This window comes from Triticum aestivum, chromosome 7B (assembly GCF_018294505.1).
Source record: "Triticum aestivum cultivar Chinese Spring chromosome 7B, IWGSC CS RefSeq v2.1, whole genome shotgun sequence".
In the NCBI taxonomy this organism is placed as follows: Eukaryota; Viridiplantae; Streptophyta; class Magnoliopsida; order Poales; family Poaceae; genus Triticum; species Triticum aestivum.
The window spans coordinates 362,111,029-362,131,605 of NC_057813.1; the positions used below are offsets into that span (position 1 = coordinate 362,111,029).

Genomic DNA, 20,577 nt, shown 5'->3' on the forward strand with positions numbered 1-20,577 from the left:
ATCCCTTCCTGGATACTTCTCCCGGATCGTGAGGCGATCGAGGTCGTCGGTGATGTGGTCGGTGGCGCCAGTGTCCGTGAACCAGGCGGGATCTCCTAAGATGGAAGGAGGAGATGCAGCAGCGAGACCAGCCATCTTGGATTGTTGTGGATGAAAGGCGTGGTTGTAGCGCTGGCCGCACTCCCAAGCATAGTGCCCAGGGCCGCGGCAGAGCTGGCACTGGATGCGGTTGTCACCACGATCACCGTAGTCACCGCGGTCACCGCCGCGATTGCCACCGAAGTCGCCTTGCTGGTGCGCACCACCACCGCCACGATTCCCGCGGTCACCGCCGCAAGAGTTGTTGAGCCGCCGCGGTCACCGCCGTTGCCGCGGCCCTTGCCACGGTAGTTGCCCTTGCCCCGGTTGGGAGGGTTGTTGTTGGTGTTGCCGTTGGAGTCCCGAGCGACGTAGTTGACGGAGGAGCCGCTGGGATGAAGGCGGGAGGCATTGTACTCATGACGGCGTTCAAAAGCGATGGCGTGGGAGTAAAACTCCCCAAGGGACATGCCATCAAGACGAGTCGTGGCAGCAGTGATGAGAGGTTCGTAGTCGCTGTCGAGACCGGTGATGACAGCGGTGATGATGTCCTCATCACGCATGGCACAGCCGACGGCAGCGAGCTGGTCGGCGTTGGCGCGGATCTTGGCGAAGTAGTCCGCCATGGAGAGGTTGCCCTTCCGGAAAACCGCCATGTCCAGCTTGATCTGGACGATGCTGGCACGACAGTGGATGTTGTACATCTCCTCGACATGCGCCCAGATGGCGCGAGAGGTTTCAAAGCGATGCACCTGCTGCAACACTTCATCGGAGAGAGATGCGAGGAGGTAACTGAGAACAATCTGGTCCTGACGGTACCAGTTTGCATATGCAGGGTTTGGAGCGCGCTCACCCTTGTCATCCGGTTCCAGAAACTTGGCGGGGGCTGTGAGGGTGCCGTCGACATAGCCCGTAGCCCCGGCGATGCGCAGAGGAGGAAGAACCTGGGCTCGCCATAGGAGGAAGTTGGAGGTGGTGAGCTTAGCGGTGATGAGGCTAGCAGAAAGCGGAGGGACGTCGGATGCCGGCGGCCCGTTGAAGGCGGCGGGCAGGGATAGGGTTGTGAGAGCAGCGGAGGAGGAAGCGGAGGCCATCGGGGAACCCATCGTGCGATTACGCGTGATGGCCTGATACCATGTGAAACAGAAGAAGAGATTGGATTCGGCACAGCCCATAGGGCGGCCGGGGAGGAGTTTATATATGCAGCCTCTAGGGCACACGGCATAGCCGAGATTACAAGTATTGTTATAAGAGATAAGGAGATAAATACAAATACTAACAGCCTCCTGACCTATAACAATATTCTGTTTAACATATGCGACCCAGGCGCGAACCGCTGGCTCGCGCTTCCGCCATCAACCATCGCACCGGACCGTGACGCCAACTCCAGACTTGAGTACCACGTCGACGTGTCCACCGGTAACACGGTCTTCACCGTGGTCCTTCTCCTCTGGCGCAGGCCCCACCGCGGCCTCGTGGAAACCTTCTCATCCACGACCGGTACGTGGAATGTGAGGGAGCTCCGGTCGGAAGGCGTGGCGCCGCCTCGGCGCCGCATCCCCCGGCATGCACGTCTGCAGTTGCTTCTACTGGCTCAGCCGGCGCAAGGGCCGCATCGTCCGCTACGACGCCGCTCGCGGCCGTGCCTCGCTGCTACGCGAGCCGCTGGAGGCGGAGCAGTCCAAGTGCTGGGTGGGGCGGGCGCTGGGCAAGGTGGGCGCCGCGCTCCGGCTGTGCGTGTTCGACATCTGCGAGGAGAAGGGCGACTCGATGCTCCCGCATGAAGGCCTGGAGGGCGTGCACGGTGTGTGGCTGATGGAGGGCGTGTCGGCTGCCTCGCGCCCGTCGTGGCAGCGCATGCATGAGGATTTGGTGGAGGACATCTCGGTGTGGTACTTCCTGACCGGCGTCGAACGTGCAATTCTTCGGGAGTGCGAGACGTCCCATCCTCACTTATACCTATTTTTATCTTTATCTTTTCTTTACCTGCTAATCTTTAACTCATGTGGAGATGAGGTAGGTCGCCCCTCCTTGCGGACACACGGACAAGGGTCTCACGTTGCCGCCGTGCATCAGGTGTTCCTGATGTGCCCCCTTGCTGCGTAGGTGGGGCTTATTTTCTGTGTCTCCTCAACCTAGATTAAAACATTGTATGATATGTGGTTTTTGTTCTGGTTCATATGGATCAGACAAGAACTTTTCTTTTCTGTTGGGATTTGTAGCTCATTTGGATTCACAATTATAAATCACGGATTAGTTTTCAGAGTTTTCACTCTATCATGTGCACACCACATGTTTGAAAAAACGCCTACCAATATAAGCTGGCCTTAGCTACCGTTGGCGTGCCCCAGTAAATAGTCGGTCCCTTCAGTGGTGGGGGGGGGGGGGTGCTCGCTTCGAAGACTGAATCTATAGGGACAATGTGTTGCATTAGTTCTGATTTTTCCGCTATCGAGTTGCACCAGAAGTAGTTATGGAAGTCCTGGGACTACGATGGAAAGCGGGTCTGGGTGTGGAGCCACCGCCATCTAATAGTACTTCAACTTACAATTCGTGTGAATCCACTGTCTGTTCTCATTGCTTAATTTGCATTGATTGTTCCAGTCACATATAGCTAATTTTAATTTTCATACGTGTTGAAGGTTGATTTGTGCATGAAATGCTTTGTGAATCTGAGCGGTATCAAGGAATCTTGCGCAATCTTTGTTTTCGATAGCAATTGGTGCAGGTACAGAACAGGGAGCAGTTCTCCCTTTGGACATTTGTATGACGTTGTTTGGTAGCAAGTTTTGATGTTTCCTGGTCAGAGAGAACAAACATGTCTCCAAGCATGCCGAAGCCTTTATTCTCAAATTCTTGATGCTGAAATTGATGGCCTATCTTCCATTTGCCAGAGAGATGTGTGTTTGCTTCATTGTCATTTGAATGTGCTGATGAAGAGTTGAAGCTGGAAGAAGCCCAACCATCAAATAATTCTGAAGACCTACGGATTGTCTTCGAAGTGTTGAGCTTAGAAAGAGATGACATAAACTGTGAGCTTTCATCTGAGAAAGTTGTACTGGTATCTGGTTGGAAAACATGTTTCCTATTACCACCGCCCCTAGCAGATCACATTTGTTTCCTAATATCTCTAGCAATTTCTCTAAATCCATTTTTTGTATGTGCTGATGATTCATCATTATATGCCACGCATGCTGTGTTCCTTCAGAATGAGGGGTTTCATGTGGAAGGCCAAAGGATCCTTCAGTTTGCTTTCTCAATGTTTGACTAAACATTCCATTCATGTTCAACAGACCTTACGAGCAATCGATGGAGGCACTGCGTGATCTAGCTTCCTTGTGGCTGGATTGATAGAGGCACTGCATGAGGAACCGAGCCACCGATGCAGGTCGGCGACGGCTCCATTGCACACGGCAGCCGCCACCACATCTGTCGTCTCTGCATCCGAACAGCTGCTCCCTGCTGCTGCTTTGTGAGCCACCTCATACAGTGAGGACGCTGCTACCGCCGCTGCTTCTGAGGATGCAGGAGCCGCCTCATCCAGTGAAGACTCGCCGCTGTTCCACAGTTAGGCCGCCGTTGCCGCCGTTGTTTCACTAAATCGCAGGTTTTTGTCGGCCCCTAAATTTTATCCTCTGCTTATCATGGTTATTACTTGTCCTTCCTCTGCAGAATTGAGCGCATGTTTTTATATTATAGTATAGCCATTGAATTCCTACGTGCACATTACTTTAGACATAGTTAAACTATGCCTATTTAGCAGCTTTTCTACTTACAGGTAATTGTTCTTAACTCTGGTTACATGTCTGTATGGCCGCAAAATTCAAGCAATTGTATATATACATACTTTGCTCACAATATGATCATTGAATACAGTATGACACTTGCCGCTAAATTTCTTCAGCTGTAAATCTGGGAATGTACTTCTCTTTATGTAATTAAGTCTGGATTACTAGATCTTATGCAAATGGCCTTTTTGTTCCTTAGCTCCACAGACGGACGTTGGCTGTGTTCGATGATGGAGCTACCTGTGTTGGATGTGTTGCCGGGTAGGCTGACTGTTTTTGTTAGATCTGAAATACACTGATGCTAATATATAATGCTACTGTCAAGGGCTTCAGTGCCCAAGACAGCGGGGCCTCGACTACGTAGTTCGTAGTCTCGGTGGATAGGAGCGCTAGGGTTTTTGCCTGGCTGCTCAATGGTGCGGGAGGAGAGGATAGGAGACGGAGGAAGAGGTAGGAGATAATAACTTTATTGCTTGCCCTCAAAGGGTGCTGATTATACGATATATAAAGGCCCCATGGGCTGCTAACAAACTAGAAACCTATACATAACAAACTAGTCTTTTATTCTAGGAACTAATGTATCAGGACCAGGACTCCTGCCCAGCCTACGCCTCGCCTGATGCGGTCGACGGCTGCTGCTCCTGGCCGCGTGGCCCACGCCTGTAGGACGTGCCCCACATGACATCTCTTCCCCCCTCGACGAGCAGCTCGTCCTCGAGCTGAAAAGCGGGGTAGCGCTCGACGAAACTGTCAAGATCCTCCCATGTAGCTGATGATGCTGCTTCACCCTTCCAGTGGACGAGTAGCTGGCGAACGCCGCGTGCTAGGCGCGCATGAGTCACGCGCTCCGGTTCTGGAACAGCCGCTCCGTTGTGGATCGGAGGCAAACCCGGCGGTGCAGTTGGAGGCGTGCCGAAGAACTTCTTGAGGAGGCCCACGTGGAACACGTCATGGAGGCGCGAGCGTGCCGGAAGCTCAAGGCGGTAAGCCACGTCGTTGACGACCTCTGAAATGCGGTACGGCCCATAGAAGCGTGGCTTGAGCTTGCCCCTGGTTGGCAAGTTGAGAGAGGACGCGGCGCGCTGGCGAAGGCGAAGCCAGACCCAATCGCCCACGTCATGCCGAATGTCCCGATGGCGTCTGTCGTAGTAGGACTTGTAGACCGCCTGTGCCTGTTGTAGACGATAGCGGACGTCCTCGAGAAGCTCGTCGCGCTCCGCCATGCTCCTGGCCACTGCGGCTACCCTCGTGTCGCCCGGCTCGTAAGAGCGAATAGTGGGAGGGTCACGGCCATACACAAGCTTGAACGGAGTTTCTTGGGTCGCTGTCTGGTAGGCGGTGTTGTAGATGTACTCGGCCCAGGGAAGCCACCGGAGCCACTGCCTGGGACGATCCCCGGTGAGACAACGTAGGTACATCACAATGATCTTGTTAGCAGCCTCCGTTTGGCCATCCGACTGTGGATGAAACGCTGACGTCATGTGCAGCTTTGTCCCGGTGAGGCGCATGAGCTCCCGCCAAAAAGCCGAGGTGAAGACGGGGTCGCGGTCAGAGACCATGGACTGCGGCACGCCATGGAGACGAACAATCTCAGCGAAGAACACCTGCGCCACTGATTCTGCCGTGTACGGGTGGGCCAGCGCCACAAAGTGGCAATACTTGCTGAAGCGATCCACCACGGTGAGGATGACAGACTTCCCGCCCACGCGAGGGAGCGCTTCCACGAAGTCGATGCCGACGTCAGTCCACACGCCCGTGGGCACCGGCAGCGGCAGCAACAGCCCAGCGGGGTGCAAGTGCTCGGACTTGTACCTCTGGCAAGTACTGCAAGTGCGGATGTACTCTTGCACCGTCTTGCGAAGGTTAGGTGCGTGGAAGTCGCGGCGGAGACGATGCAAGGTGCGCAGGACGCCTTCATGCCCATCATCGTGCACGGCACTGAGAATCTCCTGGAGTAGCGGGGACGACGGCGGAATGTAGAGGCGGCCGTTGAAAGTGACGAGGCCGTCGGAGAGAGCCCACGACTGCTGCCGCGTACCCGCCGTGATATCCTCACGCAGCGTGACGAGCGCCGGATCTGTGGACGTCGCTTGCCGGAGGCGATCGATGAAGTCGAAGCGAGGACCCGAGATCGCCATGATCGACGTCTCCTCCGTGTCGCGGCGGGAAAGGGCATCCGCCACCGTGTTTGTACTACCGGCCTTGTACTCCACGGTAAAGTCGAACCCCAGTAGTTTGCCGACCCAATGATGCTGCGGGATGGTTGCCAAACGCTGGTCAAGTAGAAATTTGAGACTGTAGTGATCCGTTTTTACCACAAATTGGCGCCCCCAGAGGTACGGTCTCTAGTGACGAATCGCGAGCACCAGGCCGATGAGTTCCCGTTCATATGCTGCCAGGGAACGGTGACGTGGCGCGGCTGGCCGGCTAAAGAAAGCCACCGGGTGTTGGTCCTGAAGAAGGACGGCCCCGAAGCCGTATGTCGAGGCGTCACACTCGACGATGAACGGCCGCGTGAAATCCGGTAACGCGAGGACGGGAGCCGTGGTGACTGTCGTCTTGAGGGCGTGAAAAGCTGCTGCCGCCTCCGGCGACCAGGAGAAACCATCCTTGCGAAGGAGGGTCGTTAGTGGCGCGGCAACCACGCCAAACTCCTTGACAAACTTGCGGTAGTACCCCGCAAGGCCGAGAAACCCCCGAACTGCGCGCGCCGAGCGTGGTTGCGGCCATTCGGCCACTGCCTGCACCTTTTCCGGATCCATGGCCACTCCTGCAGCGGAGATGGTGTGACCCAGGTATGAGATCGACTCGACGGTGAATGCGCATTTGGATCGCTTGACGAAGAGCCGGTGCTGGTGCAGGACGGTGAAGACGGTGCGCACATGTCGGAGATGGTCAGCCCATGTCTCACTGAAAATGAGGATGTCGTCAAAGAAGACGAGAACAAAACGGCGCAGGTACGGCCGCAGCAGATCGTTCATGAGGGCCTGGAACGTTGCCGGCGCGTTGCAGAGGCCGAACGGCATCACCAGGAACTTGTAGAGGCCGTCATGAGTACGGAAGGCGGTCTTCGGGATGTCCTCCACACGCATCCACACCTGGTGGTAGCCGGAGCGCAAGTCGATCTTGGTGAAGAAACGAGCGTGCCGGAGCTCGTCGAGGAGTTCGTCCACCACCGGGATCGGAAACGCATTCTTGACAGTAATGGCGTTTAGGGCGCGGTAGTCGATGCAGAAGCGCCAGGACCCGTCGGCCTTGCGGACCAGCAGTACCGGGGACGAGAATGCGGAACAACTCGCTCGGATGATGCCCTGGGCGAGCATGGCGGCGCACTGACGCTCCAGCTCATCCTTGTGCGCGGCCGGGTAGCGATACAGACGGACGGCCACCGGGGCGGAACCGGCCAGCAGGGTGATGCCGTGGTCGCGGCTGCGGGGCGGTGGCACGCCGGAGGGTTCGGCGAAGATGCCGTCGAACTCGGTGATGATGGCGTCGAGGAAGTCGCGGCCGCTGCATGATTTCAGGGCTGGCCCGTCCGGTCCTGCAATGCCGCGCCAGCACACCCGATGGCCCCTCCGCCAGAATGTCATGGAGAGGGCGCGGAAATCCCACAGGATCGGTCCGAGCGTCGCCAGCCACTGCGTGCCCAGGACGATGTCGTAGCCCGCGAGCGGCAAGGCGAGGAAATCCTCCGAGAACTCCTCTTGGCCGATGCGGAAGGGCACGGCGCGGTACGCGCCTTGGCACGGAACACGCTCGCCGTTGGCCACCGTGACGCGCATCTTCTCGGTGGTGGGGGATGGCAGCGTAGCACGAGCGGCCGCCTCCTCGGCGATGAAGTTGTGGGTGGAGCCTGAGTCGATCAGGGCGAGGAGGGAGACACCCCCGAGAGTAATATGCATCTGCATGGTTTCGCTCGTGCGCACCCCGGAGATTGCGTGGAGCGAGATCTGAGGGTCGGCCCGCGATGCATCATCAGTAGCGGAGGCCGCGTCGTCGTCGTCGTCGTCCGGCGCTAAGTCGAGGAGAAAGATGCGCTGGCACACGCGGTTGTGGCCCCTGCCAAACTTCTCGTTACAGTTGAAGCATAGGCCCAGGCGACGGTGTTCCACCATCTCTGTCTGGGAGAGACGTTTGATTGGGCGCCCGTTCGGCAGACTGTGGCCATGCTGGGGTGCGGCTGGTGGGGCCGGTGCGGGGGGCGCGAGGCATGGTCCTGGCGTCGGCAGAATGCCCTTCTGCGGAAAACGCACCGGTGGCGCGGCGAAAAGCGCGCACTGGTCGTGCAGCTCCAATTTGCGGGCGAGGCTCATGGCGACGGCGAGGGACTGCGGGTTATGGATTTCCACGTCGAGGTTGAGGAGTGGCTGGAGGCCTGCGGTGAAGATCTGAACTTTCTGCGTTTCCGACAAGGAGCCTGCCCGGGGAAGGAGCGCCTCAAACCGCTCCTGGAAGTCGACGACGGACGTCGTGCGCTTGCACGCCATCAGTTCGCCCAGCGGGTTCGCGCGCAGAGGAGGCCCGAAGCGGAGGTTGAGCAGCTCGGAAAAGCGGCGCCATGGCGGAGTGCCCTCGTCATGCTGGACCTGCATGTACCACAGCTGGGCAGAACCCTCGAGGTTGTATGATGCCATCCAGACTTTCTCCTCCTCGGCGATCCGTTGTTGATGGAAGAAGGACTCGCATCTGTTGAGGAAAGCGAGCGGGTCGGACTTGCCGTCGAACTTGGGGAAGTCCATCTTCTGAAACCGCGGGGGCCGATCGTTGTGGTGCTGTCCGTCATGGCTGATATCGGCGGCTGACGAGGAGGCCGACTTCTCCTTCTGGAGGGCTGCCACGGACGACTGCAGGGATGTCACGGTTGCAGTCAGGGCTTCGATCATCTTGGCCAAATCAGCGGTGGTGGGTTCCGACATGGCGGAAGAAACCGAGGCGGCGGCGGATGGCGGCGATGGAGGTGGGCGGGGCGGCGGGTGCAGCGTGGAGGAGGCCGAGGAGCGGCTGGAACCTGATACCAAGTTGTCAAGGGCCTCAGTGCCCAAGACAGCGGGGCCTCGACTACGTAGTTCGTAGTCTCGGTGGATAGGAGCGCTAGGGTTTTTGCCTGGCTGCTCAATGGTGCGGGAGGAGAGGATAGGAGACGGAGGAAGAGGTAGGAGATAATAACTTTATTGCTTGCCCTCAAAGGGTGTTGATTATACGATATATAAAGGCCCCATGGGCTGCTAACAAACTAGAAACCTATACGTAACAAACTAGTCTTTTATTCTAGGAACTAATGTATCAGGACCAGGACTCCTGCCCAGCCTACGCCTCGCCTGATGCGGCCGACGGCTACTGCTCCTGGCCACGTGGCCCACGCCTGTAGGACGTGCCCCACATGACAGCTACTGCTGGGAGCTGCTGTTTATTTATAGACAACTCCTGAATTTAGTGTATGTTTATATTTTTGGACCTAATTTTGTTCTTGTTAGTCATTAAAAAATTAGTTTTACTGCTCAAAATCATATTACAATGTTTCATGTTACCACAGATCATGGCAAGGAATAAATTTTACTTGAACCAAAATCATATTCTACCAACTTATTTAGTGCATATTATCATTTAGCAGTACGCTGGGTGTACCTTCCTATGATAAATGGAGATCTTCTGTAGATGTACTGCTGTTTAGTCAGGCATTAAACTTCTCAATGGCTGGCCATGAAAGATATTTGAAGCTCTAATTTTCTCCTTATGTTTCTGTTTTCAAAGATAATTCTTACTCCTTTTGGAGTTACCATTTTAAAATATGTTTGGAATTATCATCTGTGTAGATCTGTGCAGATCTCAATCTCTTCATATTTACATCAAAGAGTGTGTTTTACGAATGCTCGTCATGTATACTAAACTCCCTGCCCCCTCCTTCTACTGTCACATGTGTTGTTCCCTTGCCATCAGTGAGCTCCATAAAACACAACTATAGGGCGCAGAATACTTGCCACTTGGTTAGCATTTTAGTTAACGTTGTAGTGTAATACTATATTGTTGGACAATAAATGAATTCCACTACATCCAAATGAACTTATCATGCTTCCAAGAAGAGTAAAATCATTTTTAATATTTTTCTTATATTCATGTTTCTTAACATGTTTGGATCTATAGTTTCCCCCAAAATGCAGTGTTTACTTTCCATTTGGAGCATAAGGTGCAATTTTTATCAGTTGCTGACTGAAAACCCACTTCCCTGGTAAAAACGCTATCCGCCTTCAAATATACTCCCTCCGTAGAGAAATATAAGCTTCTCCGGGGGAGTATACAAGTTCTTTGATAAGGTAGTTGTGGGAAGATTATATTTTTGGTTTACATTGTAAATGATTTGAGTGACCACAAATGTGACTTTTTTTTGTTTCTTTTCAGCCTAGATGAGAAGGCAAGGATGTACTTGAGCAGTATGAGAAGACCTAGTTCCATTATCTCAGAACTCAGAAGTTTCCCATTTACTGACTTCGGTACTATTTTTAAAATGAATGGTCAATCTACTATCAGCACCACGATTATGTGTCAATTGTAGATTCTTAATTGCTTAAAATTATTTTATTTGTTTAATCCCTTCTGTTGATATTTATTCAACAACAAAATATTTCCAAGATTGGTCCGTGTGAGGATTGAACATGTGAATGGATGTGGCATCAAACTAAGTATGTTAACACCTTGCTCACCTTTTTTGCTTGGAGTCTGGCTCTTGCTCCATAGTGAAGCATGGGCACAAATATACGACTAAACCTTCACAAATTACATGATCGTGTGCGTGGATCGTTTCTCCCGGTGCAACGCACGGGCATTTTTACTAGTAGATATTAAAATGTAAACACTAACATACACACACTCACCTCTATGAACGCACACCCAACCCCTATAAGTATCACCGAGAGACTAAGCCGGTAAATTTTAGGAATGACGAAGTCGCCATAGATGTCTCATAGTTGACACGAACGTCCTATCACTCAAAAAATACTGCCAAAAAGACTAGGTTAAATTCAGAAAAAATGCGACTATCTGGACCAAGCTTAGAGCATCTCCAGTCGCACAGCCCCCCCCCCCCCCGGGTGAATTTTTAGAGCCGGTGGCCGAAAATCAGCCCAGTCGCGCCCCTAGGATCTTGTTTAGCGCCGGTTTGGGCGAAATCCAGAGCCGCGATCCCGCCTCGAATCCAAGCGATCGGGTGTTGCCTGGGCGCGCCGGCAGAAGCGAAAGGTGGTGTGGGGCCGCTCTGTCGGTGACGGGAAGCCCTTTTCCCGCCGTTTCCTCCCGCTCCCCCCCCCCCTCGGCTTCCCTCTCTTCTCCGTTCCACCCGTCAAACCCCCGCCTCCTCCCTACCCTTCTGCCCGCCATGCCGCCGAAGAAGTACGTGATGCCCCGCCCCGCGGCGGATCCCACAGCAGACGCTGTCGCCCAGCCGAAGCAAAGGAAGCTGAGGGCGTCGTTGTCCAAGCCCCCCCCCCCCCCGGCATGAGCAACGCCGAGTGAAAGGCGGATGTGGAGCGCCGGGAGGCCGTCACCGCCGATAGGCGCAAAGGGCCAAGAAGGCCAGGGAGAGAGCGGCGCACGCTGCGGCTGCGGCGGCGGCGGAGCATGCGGCCGAACAAGCCGAGGTGGCGCGCGCGGTGATGATGAATCCACCCGGTGGGCACGGCCCATACGCGGCCTGGAGCCAGTAGAGCATCGGCTCTCCGGCCGGGTTCTCATCGTCGCCGCACCCATGGAGCACGCCGTCGCCGGGCTATGCCGATGGCGACGCCCACGGCGGCTTCAACCCCAACATCACCTTCCCCCATGGGCGCCCAGTCCAGCACACGCCCTCGCCCGCGTTCGCCGGCCTGCAGTATCCGTCGTACACGTACTCGCCGTCGGACTATGCAGCCTCACCGACGCCACCTCTCCGTTGCGGCCTCTACTCGCAAGCCTCCTCGTCGTCGCATCTCGGCGACGCCGACGCGACGGAGGCCGACATGGAAGACATCATCGCAGCCGGCTCGGCTGCCGCCATCGCTTCCCCCGGGTTCACTACCCAAGATGGCTCGATTGACCTCGGTGACATGGACGACGAGCTCGACTACGGCAAGGAAGAGCCGGAGGAGGAGGAAGAGCCGGCGCCGACGAGGAAAGGCAAGAAGAAGAAGAAGAAGAAGAAGAAGAAGAAGGCCAAGACCGGCGAGCCGCGCATCAAGTGGGCGTCCAAGGAAGAGGAGTGCCTCGCCGAAGCATGGAAGGTCGTATGCCTCGACCCGGTCACCGGCACGAACCAGAGCATCGAGACGTATTGGGCCCGCATCAAGGCCGAGTTCGACAAGCGCAAACTCGTCGACCCCTACTTCAAAGGCGTCCACATGAAGCGTGGGTCGAAGGCGATGGCACCATTGGGGGGCTCATCCAAACGGCGTGCAACAAATGGCATGGGATCATCGAGGAGGTCGTGGCTCGCCCGTAGAGCGGCACCACGTCGAGGATCAGGTATAGCACGCCGTCCTTACTATTGCCTTTCGCCATGTGCGCGCCCGAGCGCGCGCTAGCGCCGACTGATGTTCTTTTCCTCGGCGCAGCTGCTATGCATGTTCGCCATGCTCCGCCATGACAACAGCGACGTAGAGTTCAAGTACCTCCACATCTTCAAGCGGATCGACAAGTGCGAGAAATGGGCGGGCGTTCGACGCACCCTCGCCAAGGCCAAAGAGACGTACAAGCCGGACGCACCGACCCCGGGCGCGACCGACGGGCGCCCGGACGGCAACAAAGGTGCCAAGAAGGCGAAACACGCCGAGTCGGCTGCCGCACGCGTGCAAGAGTCCATCAAGCACTGCCTCGCCGATGCCAAGACCAGGGCCTCCCAGCGAGAAGAGAAAACTGAGGCGAGGTGGGCTGGTTTGATGACGAACAGCGCCGTCAAACTCGACTTGCTCCAGACCAACATCGCCGCGAAACTCAAACCTCAAGACGCCAAGAAGAGGAACAACGACCTCGCCTTCTTGATGGGCGACGCTGACATGCTCCAGAGCGGCGATGAGAAGTTCAAGGCGTGGTTCTTGGCGGAGCGAGGCCTCATCCTGAACCAGATACCGCCGCCGCCGCCGCCGCCCAGCCCGACTGATGATGATTGATAACCCATAAGTATAGGGGATCAATTGTAGCATCTTTCGACAAGTAAGAGTGTCGAACCCGACGAGGAGCTAAAGGTAGAACAAATATTCCCTCAAGTTCTATCGACCACCGATACAACTCTACGCACGCTTGACGTTCGCTTTACCTAGAACAAGTATGAAACTAGAAGTACTTTGTAGGTTGTTGGATAGGTTTGCAAGAATATAAAGAGCACGTAAATAAAAGCTAAGGGCTGTTTAGATGAAGACACAACTAAGTTAGTTTTAGTAGAGAGCTTTTGTCATGAGAAAGTTATTTGTCCCTAGGCAATCGATAACTAGACCGGTAGTCACTATTGCAATTTTATTTGAGGGAGAGGCATAAGCTAACATACTTTCTCTTCTTGGATCATATGCACTTATGATTGGAACTCTAGCAAGTATCCGCAACTACTAAAGATCATTGAGGTAAAACCCAACCATAGCATTAAAGCATCAAGTCCTTTTTATCCCATATGCAACAACCCCCTTACTCGGGTTTATGCTTCTGTCACTCAAGCAACCCACTAAGCGAATCATGAACGTATTGCAACACCCTACAGCCAGGGACGAAGCTAGAAAAAATGTTTGATGGGGTCGTGTCTATGACAATGGGGTCATCTTCTGCAAATAGATAGTGATTAATACTAAGTTAGTGAAGGATTTCTTAATTTCATTGGGGTCAATTGACCCCAATGCTTACAAGGGAGCTACGTCCCTGCCTACAGCAGAAATCCCTCACGCTTGCCCGACACGGAGAGCACCATAGGACAACACCAATAATAAAACATGCAACTCAAACCAATCACGATCATCAATTAACCCGTAGGATAAAACGGATCTACTCAAACATCATAGGATAGCCATACATCATTGGGAAATAATATATAGCGTTGATCACCATGTTTAAGTAGAGATTACAGGGGGTAAAAGAGGGGTTACACCACTGCATAGAGGGGGGAAGATTTGGTGATGAGGGCGGTGAATTTGTTGGTGTAGATCGCGGTGATGATGATGGCCCCGGCAGCGCTCCGGCGCCACCGGAAGCAAGGGGGAGAGAGCCCCCCCCCCCTTCTTCTTCTTCCTTGACCTTCTCCCTAGATGGGAGAAGGGTTTTCCCTCTGGTCCTTGGCTCCCATGGCATGGGAGGGGCGAGATTGGATCTGTCTCTCTGACTCTCTCTGTTTCTTCGTTTTTCTGGTTCTGCCCTTTCACCGTTTCTTATATATCTGGAGATCCGTAACTCCGATTGGATTGAAACCTTCGCCTAGATTTTTCTTCGAAAATTAGCTTTCTTGCGGCAAAAGAAGAGCGTCAACCGCCTTACGGGGTGCCCACGAGGGTCAGGGGCGCCCCCCTGCCTCGTGCCCCCCTCGGGCACCGTCTCGCGTTGATTTTTCCTCCCCAAAATCATAAATATTTCAAAAATAATCTCCGTCCGTTTTTATCCCGTTTGGACTCCGTTTGATATTGGGTTTCTGCGAAACATAAAACATGCAACAAACAAGAACTGGCACTGGGCACTTGATCAATATGTTAGTCCCAAAAATAATATAAAAAGTTGCCAAAAGTATATGGAAGTTGTAGAATATTGGCATGGAACAATAAAAAATTATAGATACGATGCAGACGTATCAATGATGCCTCCGCGACGCCCAGCCCCACTGACGATGCCTCCGCCGCGCCCAGCAACACAGAAGCCGCGCCGATCAGCCCGGAAGCCGCGCCTACTCCTCCCAGCCCGCGTACGCCGACGACGACGCCGGAGGTTGAGCTCGATGTTTGATGTATTCCTTCCGCGTCCTTCCTTTTTGGTACGTCGAACTACTGCGCGTCCTTTCATTTGATCGTCGAACTGTGACACCGAATCGCCAAACTATTGCGATGATCAGTGAGAACGATCGAGTTCAAATATGGGGCGCCTTGGGGGCGGCATCTGGGGGCGTGGCTGGGAAGAAACGAACCCCAGGGGCCAATCTAGGGGCGAACCGGCGTGGCTGGGAAGAAACGAACCCCAGGGGCCAATCTAGCGCCGGTTCGCCACTGGCCCGCTCTTTTCCGGCCTCTCGAGACTTGAACCCATATGGACATGTTCCACCACAAAGAGCCTTGTCATCTAAGCGATGCTCAGTTTGCGAAACGTAGTACATCATGGCATAGACAAAACACATCATTAACACAATCCCCAAGAAAATTGCAGAAATCTCCGCAAAGTGCTGTTGAGGCCATACAAATGGGATGCCGCATAGTTTATCTAGGAAACTGATTGCAATTTCAGTCTTGTCTTCTGAATTTATTGCAAGAGACCTAATTTAACTTGAGGCTCTACACAGCAATAACAGACCTACTAGCAGGAGACGTGGTAAATAACTTCGATCTTTCTATTATCTGTTGAATTCCACAGAATGCCAAACCATAAGCACAAAAAGGGAAATAAAACAAATGTACAAGGTTAGAAATTGCAGCGCATGACATCGGTTTTAATACCGTAAAACAATTGCCTGTCAAAAAACTCTTATATACAGAAACATGCTACCCTACAATCTTGTAGCTCGGGTTGATAAGATTGTCTAGGCCTGAGACAACCTGGATCGATTCAATAACGTCCCCAACCTTGAGATCAGCCAAGAAATCCTCATTCTCGGTTACATATCCAAACACCGAATACCGCCCATCCAATATATTGGAATTGCTTGGCGTCAGCTCACTTTCTTTCAAGAGCCAGAAGACTTGACTTGAAGCGGAGTTGTCATCAAATTCCTGTCAAGATATGCAGAAGCCTTGTGTTAGAACCAGGGATTTTTTTCCCTCGGTCTGTGTTTCCACTGCCTCCTAAGAAACAGTACTACCGTTCAAACAAATACGGATAAACTTGAATTTGAATGTAAAAACAGGGTCAAATAAGATGTGCATGCCTATAACAATGTAGAGCAGACCTTGGCGCAGTGGTAACAGGTGTTCAAGTAGGTGTGTTTGGTGGCGCGATCAAATTCCGTCCACTCCATTATATATGTGAGCTTTTCACGGTTGTGCACCAGAGAGAACTCAAACCCGTTACTTATTTCGAGGAATAAATGAATTGTACTAACTGTTGGGACACGCGCAACTATAGGTCAGGGCCGCAAACTTATATTTTGACCCAAAACAAAACGATTTAAAATTTTATCTGAATTTTTCGGGAAGTAAAATACTGATATTTTCCAGAAACCAGTTCTTCTAGCCCATCCAAAAAAAAATTTATCAAGAAGAAGAAAAAACTTGGGTACAACTAAGAAAATGGTACTCACTCCATCCAGAAATATAAGACGTACAGGTTACGGAAGCTTTAACTCTGAACAATAATCCAACTATAGATGGATGTTAGATACAAGGTCAGTAACATTGAAAAGTGCTCTATAATAAAAATTCAATTATACTCCCTCCGTCCCATAATATACGATGTTATATTACGGCATGGAGGGAGTATTAACATCTTATATTATGAGATGGAGGGAGTATCAATTTTCTATCATGTATTGCTAAACAAATTCGTGATCAACGATAAATTTGGGGAAGCATGTGCACTTTATATTTCTGGACAGAGGTAATAATTATTTTGGCATATCCTTGATATGTCAAAATTGAAGAGTCCAGGTGAGCCTTACTTCTCTAGCCATTGCCATCGTTCCAAATGCATTAAAAGGAAGCTTTGTTTGAGCCTTGTAAAGACCAAGTTCCTGAAATGCATGGCCATACAAACTCTAAGAACATTCAATCCGCAGCAGCCAGAATTCCCAGCAGCCGTGAACCAAATAAAAAAGTTAAGTGCTGGTTACATACCTCAAGTGTTTCGCCATATATAGGCGCCTTCTCACCATCAACCATTATCTCAAGAGGTATGGTACGACTCTTGCCAGTACTGGGATCAATAAAACCCTCGGCTGGTCCCTCGGGATCTCCCGTCTGAACAACAAAACCATCAGCTGCAAGAGAATCAACACCCATGCTGTATCAGTAAACTTTTTAACTGCTTAGACACACTTGCATGTTCAGTAGTGATTCTGAGCACTAAACAGTAGACATCTTAAACTGTGCTAATTGCTCTGAAAGCATCAATTACTATGCATAACAAACTGTACAAAAATACCAAATGCACCTGAGACATTGGTTACCTCTTTGGATTTCCATGCCATCATAGAACTTCCGTTCCACCAGATCTACGAAGTTCCCAGAAGTCACAGGAGCATTATATCCATCCAGAACTATCCGAAATACACAATCTTCTACGTTTGGATTATCTTTAATCTTAACCGTCATATCCACAGTAGCTCTTCCTTTAAGAAGAGGCATGTTGTTGTATTCTTCTGGTACTTCATAGGGGAAGCCATCGACCATATCTTCTTCTACACTGCAGAAATGCAATGTCCCAGGAAGATCTCAGCTGCAGAGTCAATGGCAGGGTATAAATGAGAAGAGCTCTTTCATAAGAGTTCTCAGTAGTTTTTTACTGGTAGATACAATTCAGTTCTCTAATGCTACAAAGGTATCATATGTCACAGTTACCTTGTTTTCAAGGACATGCGAATATTATAGATGGACACCATAATTTTCCGAAAAGAAAACTAGAGTACCAAATCTGACACCCGAAAGTTGGTTATTAAAACTGACTAAAATAAGGGAAGTGGATCTAATTTAAAATTTAAGGCGATAGTTTTACTCACGTTCCAACATAATTGAGAAGCTCTTTCTGCTTTGGAGCTACCACATTCCTGTTTCTATCCTCAATAATTCGTTGAAGCTCTTCAAGTCCAACAGCTAATTTATCCAATGTTTTTTCTCCGTTTGCTCTTTTTGATTCAGCAAGACCCGAAAGTATTAAACTCCTCCCATTAGTCAGCGCTCTTGAGGCCTGCCTCACATTCTACAATTTGAAGAAAAATTAAAAAAAAATCCTAGGATCCATATGCATAAAGTAGATTGAAGAAACCTGAGACAGCATATAGCTGCTTTCTACTTCTTTAAAGAAAATATAGATCATTGCTACCAGGTATCTTGAAAGAATGACTTACTCTTTCAACTGAATCCAACGCTCTAACACCAGAAACTTTGAGACTATCGGTAATATCCTCTAGCGGTTTTTGAACTTCACGAATAGCTTTATTATCTATGGGCAAAGCATATCTCAACAAAGCACCTGGATCTTTAATGGGAGGTCCAGAAATAAGAACTGAAACATCAGGAATTACAGGTTCGATAGGATAAGCATGGGCCGACCATCCAAATGTTGGTGGGACAGTAATTAATCCAACAGATAATGCTACAGAAATTGCACATTCTTTCCAGCTAAATGAGTTTCCTTTCTGCAGAGATTGAAGGAAATAAAAATTAGAGAAGAGCAGCTCATAGTATAAACCTATAGTCGGTTGCAATAACTAATCTCAAAAAGGACAATTAAAACAGCAAAATCATGAACCAAAGTATATAAGTTAATAGATACAGACAATACATATTCTCAACATAAGTTGTGCCTTCCAAAGCATGCATTATTCAAAATATATCCAGGAAAAGAAAATTAGGGGCCATATATGTAAACTGCAAGTGGTCAGACCCTTCTCCGGACCCTGCGCAAGCGGGAGCTGCGTGCACCGGGCTGCCCTTTTATATGTAAACTGTATCACTACAGCATTACTGGATGGTTCCATATGTGCTACAATATCTAATCATCTGCGCAAATATCCAACGGCAGAAACAGAGAAATCTAATAACCAAAGGAGATACTTTGGAAAAAATAATAATTCTACACGTTCCAATCCTAACGAAGATCTCAATGCTCGAACCATTTTCATGAATTACACAAAATTATCATTTGGTTACAGTTATTCCATTTTCACCTGAACTTCAAATTAATGTCAAGCAAGACCAGAAGATATTGATGTCCAGAAAAAGATGAATTGCTACCCCTCGTGCCCCCAGACTCATGTTTTGCGAAAATCCCCATTTTCTCAAACTATATTTAGTGCATATACATACATCCCTAATTCAACAGCAACATGAACTAAATTTACACATGATTTCTTTTAGCATTCATTTTGAAGTAATATTCAACTTTTTGTCATCCAGAAAACAGTAACATTGGTCGTGTTTGTGCACCAACATTCAGTACCATCTTTCACTTTCAGGCCAAATTGCATAGTTTGTAAATACCCACCTACCCAAGATTTACATTCACCACATAATTAAAAACATTCCCATCGCATCAATAAATACCCGGGCACAACTGGATATAGAAATGCAGCAATACTGAGCCACATTGGCATGCATCATCCAGAAGCCGAATTTCTACCAGGAGCTGTCTTCCAGCGACTACTACTAGTACGACCGTAATGAGTTGTAAGATCCTAACCCCGCCGGAGAGCGCACACCGGGCGACGGAGCTTCGGCGGCGATCAGTGGTAAGAAGCGAAGGGCGGCGGCAGCAGCGGGAGGAGGCGAGCGCCGCGGCCATGCGGTGGGGAGGGGACGAGGGTACGGTTCCGATGAAGCTAGGCGTTGGTGGAAGAACGATGGAAGCGGAGGAGCTGGTGGTGGTTTCGGGATGTGGATAAGGCGGGACAAAAATATGGAGCCGTAGGGCCGCGGGGGGTGGGGGTGTGGGACAAAGACATGGATAAGGTGCACAAAGACATGGATAAGACCACTAGACAGAAACTTAGATTATTGTGAAGTTAGATTAGTGTTAAAGTTAGATTAGTTATGCATATAACCATATTAGAAAAATTATGGATATAACACTAGTCTATGTTACCACCACCACTTGTTACCACTACTTATATACTAGTGTTATGCATATACAATATATTGGTCTATGTATATAGTGCAAAGTACTCCCTCCGTCTAGATTTAGGCTCTTCTGAGTGCTCCATGGTGTATCGGTGCTAAGCATGCCACATAGGTAAAAATATGATGTGGCAAGGTATTTAAGAAAAGAGATAGGAGTTTGTGACCTTAGGAAGAACCAATATCAAGCGCGCGGACCAATGCAAAACACTTAAATAAAAGAATTTTGTCCTAAGCATGGAAGAGTTTAGTTGTTAAACCATTAAATGAAAAATTGTGTCCTATGCATGAAAGAGTTCTTCCGCGATCCCATCTGAAGGCTTTTTTCGGTACTCTGCCGGAGGGGGCATCGATCATGGAGCACCTTTACATCAACCTTGCTGCCTCTCCGATGATGCATGAATAGTTCCTCACAAGACCTAGGGTTCCATAGCAGTAGCTAGATGACTCTCTCTCTCTCATATATTCAATACAGTGTTCTCTTCAGAGATCAATTTGATGTAATCTTTTGTGATGCGTTTGTTGGGTTCGATGAATTATGGGTTTATAATAAGATTGTTCATTGAAAATAGTTGAGTTATTTCTGAACTTTATCATGTGTGATTATTATTGTTTTGTATTTCTCTCCGATCTATCCATTTAGTTTGGCCAACTAGATTGATTTATCTTTAGTAGGAGATATGCTTTGTGATAGGTTAAATCTTGTGGTGTCCTCATCTCATGATAGAAGGGGGTAGCGAGGC

The 20,577-nt window shown here is 50.5% G+C and overlaps 1 protein-coding gene across 2 annotated transcripts; it reads right to left on the reverse strand.

The window, feature by feature from the left end:
* Positions 1-15,378: 15,378 nt before the first annotated feature.
* Positions 15,379-19,644, reverse strand: LOC123157974 (peptidyl-prolyl cis-trans isomerase, chloroplastic). 2 transcript variants are annotated; one of them, XM_044576136.1, is made up of 8 exons: positions 19,401-19,644; positions 18,067-18,357; positions 17,719-17,918; positions 17,170-17,405; positions 16,838-16,980; positions 16,663-16,734; positions 15,934-16,035; positions 15,453-15,778 (listed from the first exon to the last, which is right to left on the reverse strand). In XM_044576136.1, exons 1-7 carry the CDS (start codon positions 19,500-19,502, stop codon positions 15,934-15,936), a joined length of 1,146 nt encoding a protein of 381 aa, XP_044432071.1. In that variant the 5' UTR covers positions 19,503-19,644; the 3' UTR covers positions 15,453-15,778. The 2 variants fall into 2 exon arrangements, with proteins under 2 accessions (XP_044432070.1, XP_044432071.1); XM_044576135.1 differs by lacking the exon at positions 15,934-16,035 and having other exon boundaries at positions 15,379-15,778.
* Between the last annotated feature and the right edge of the window lie 933 nt (positions 19,645-20,577).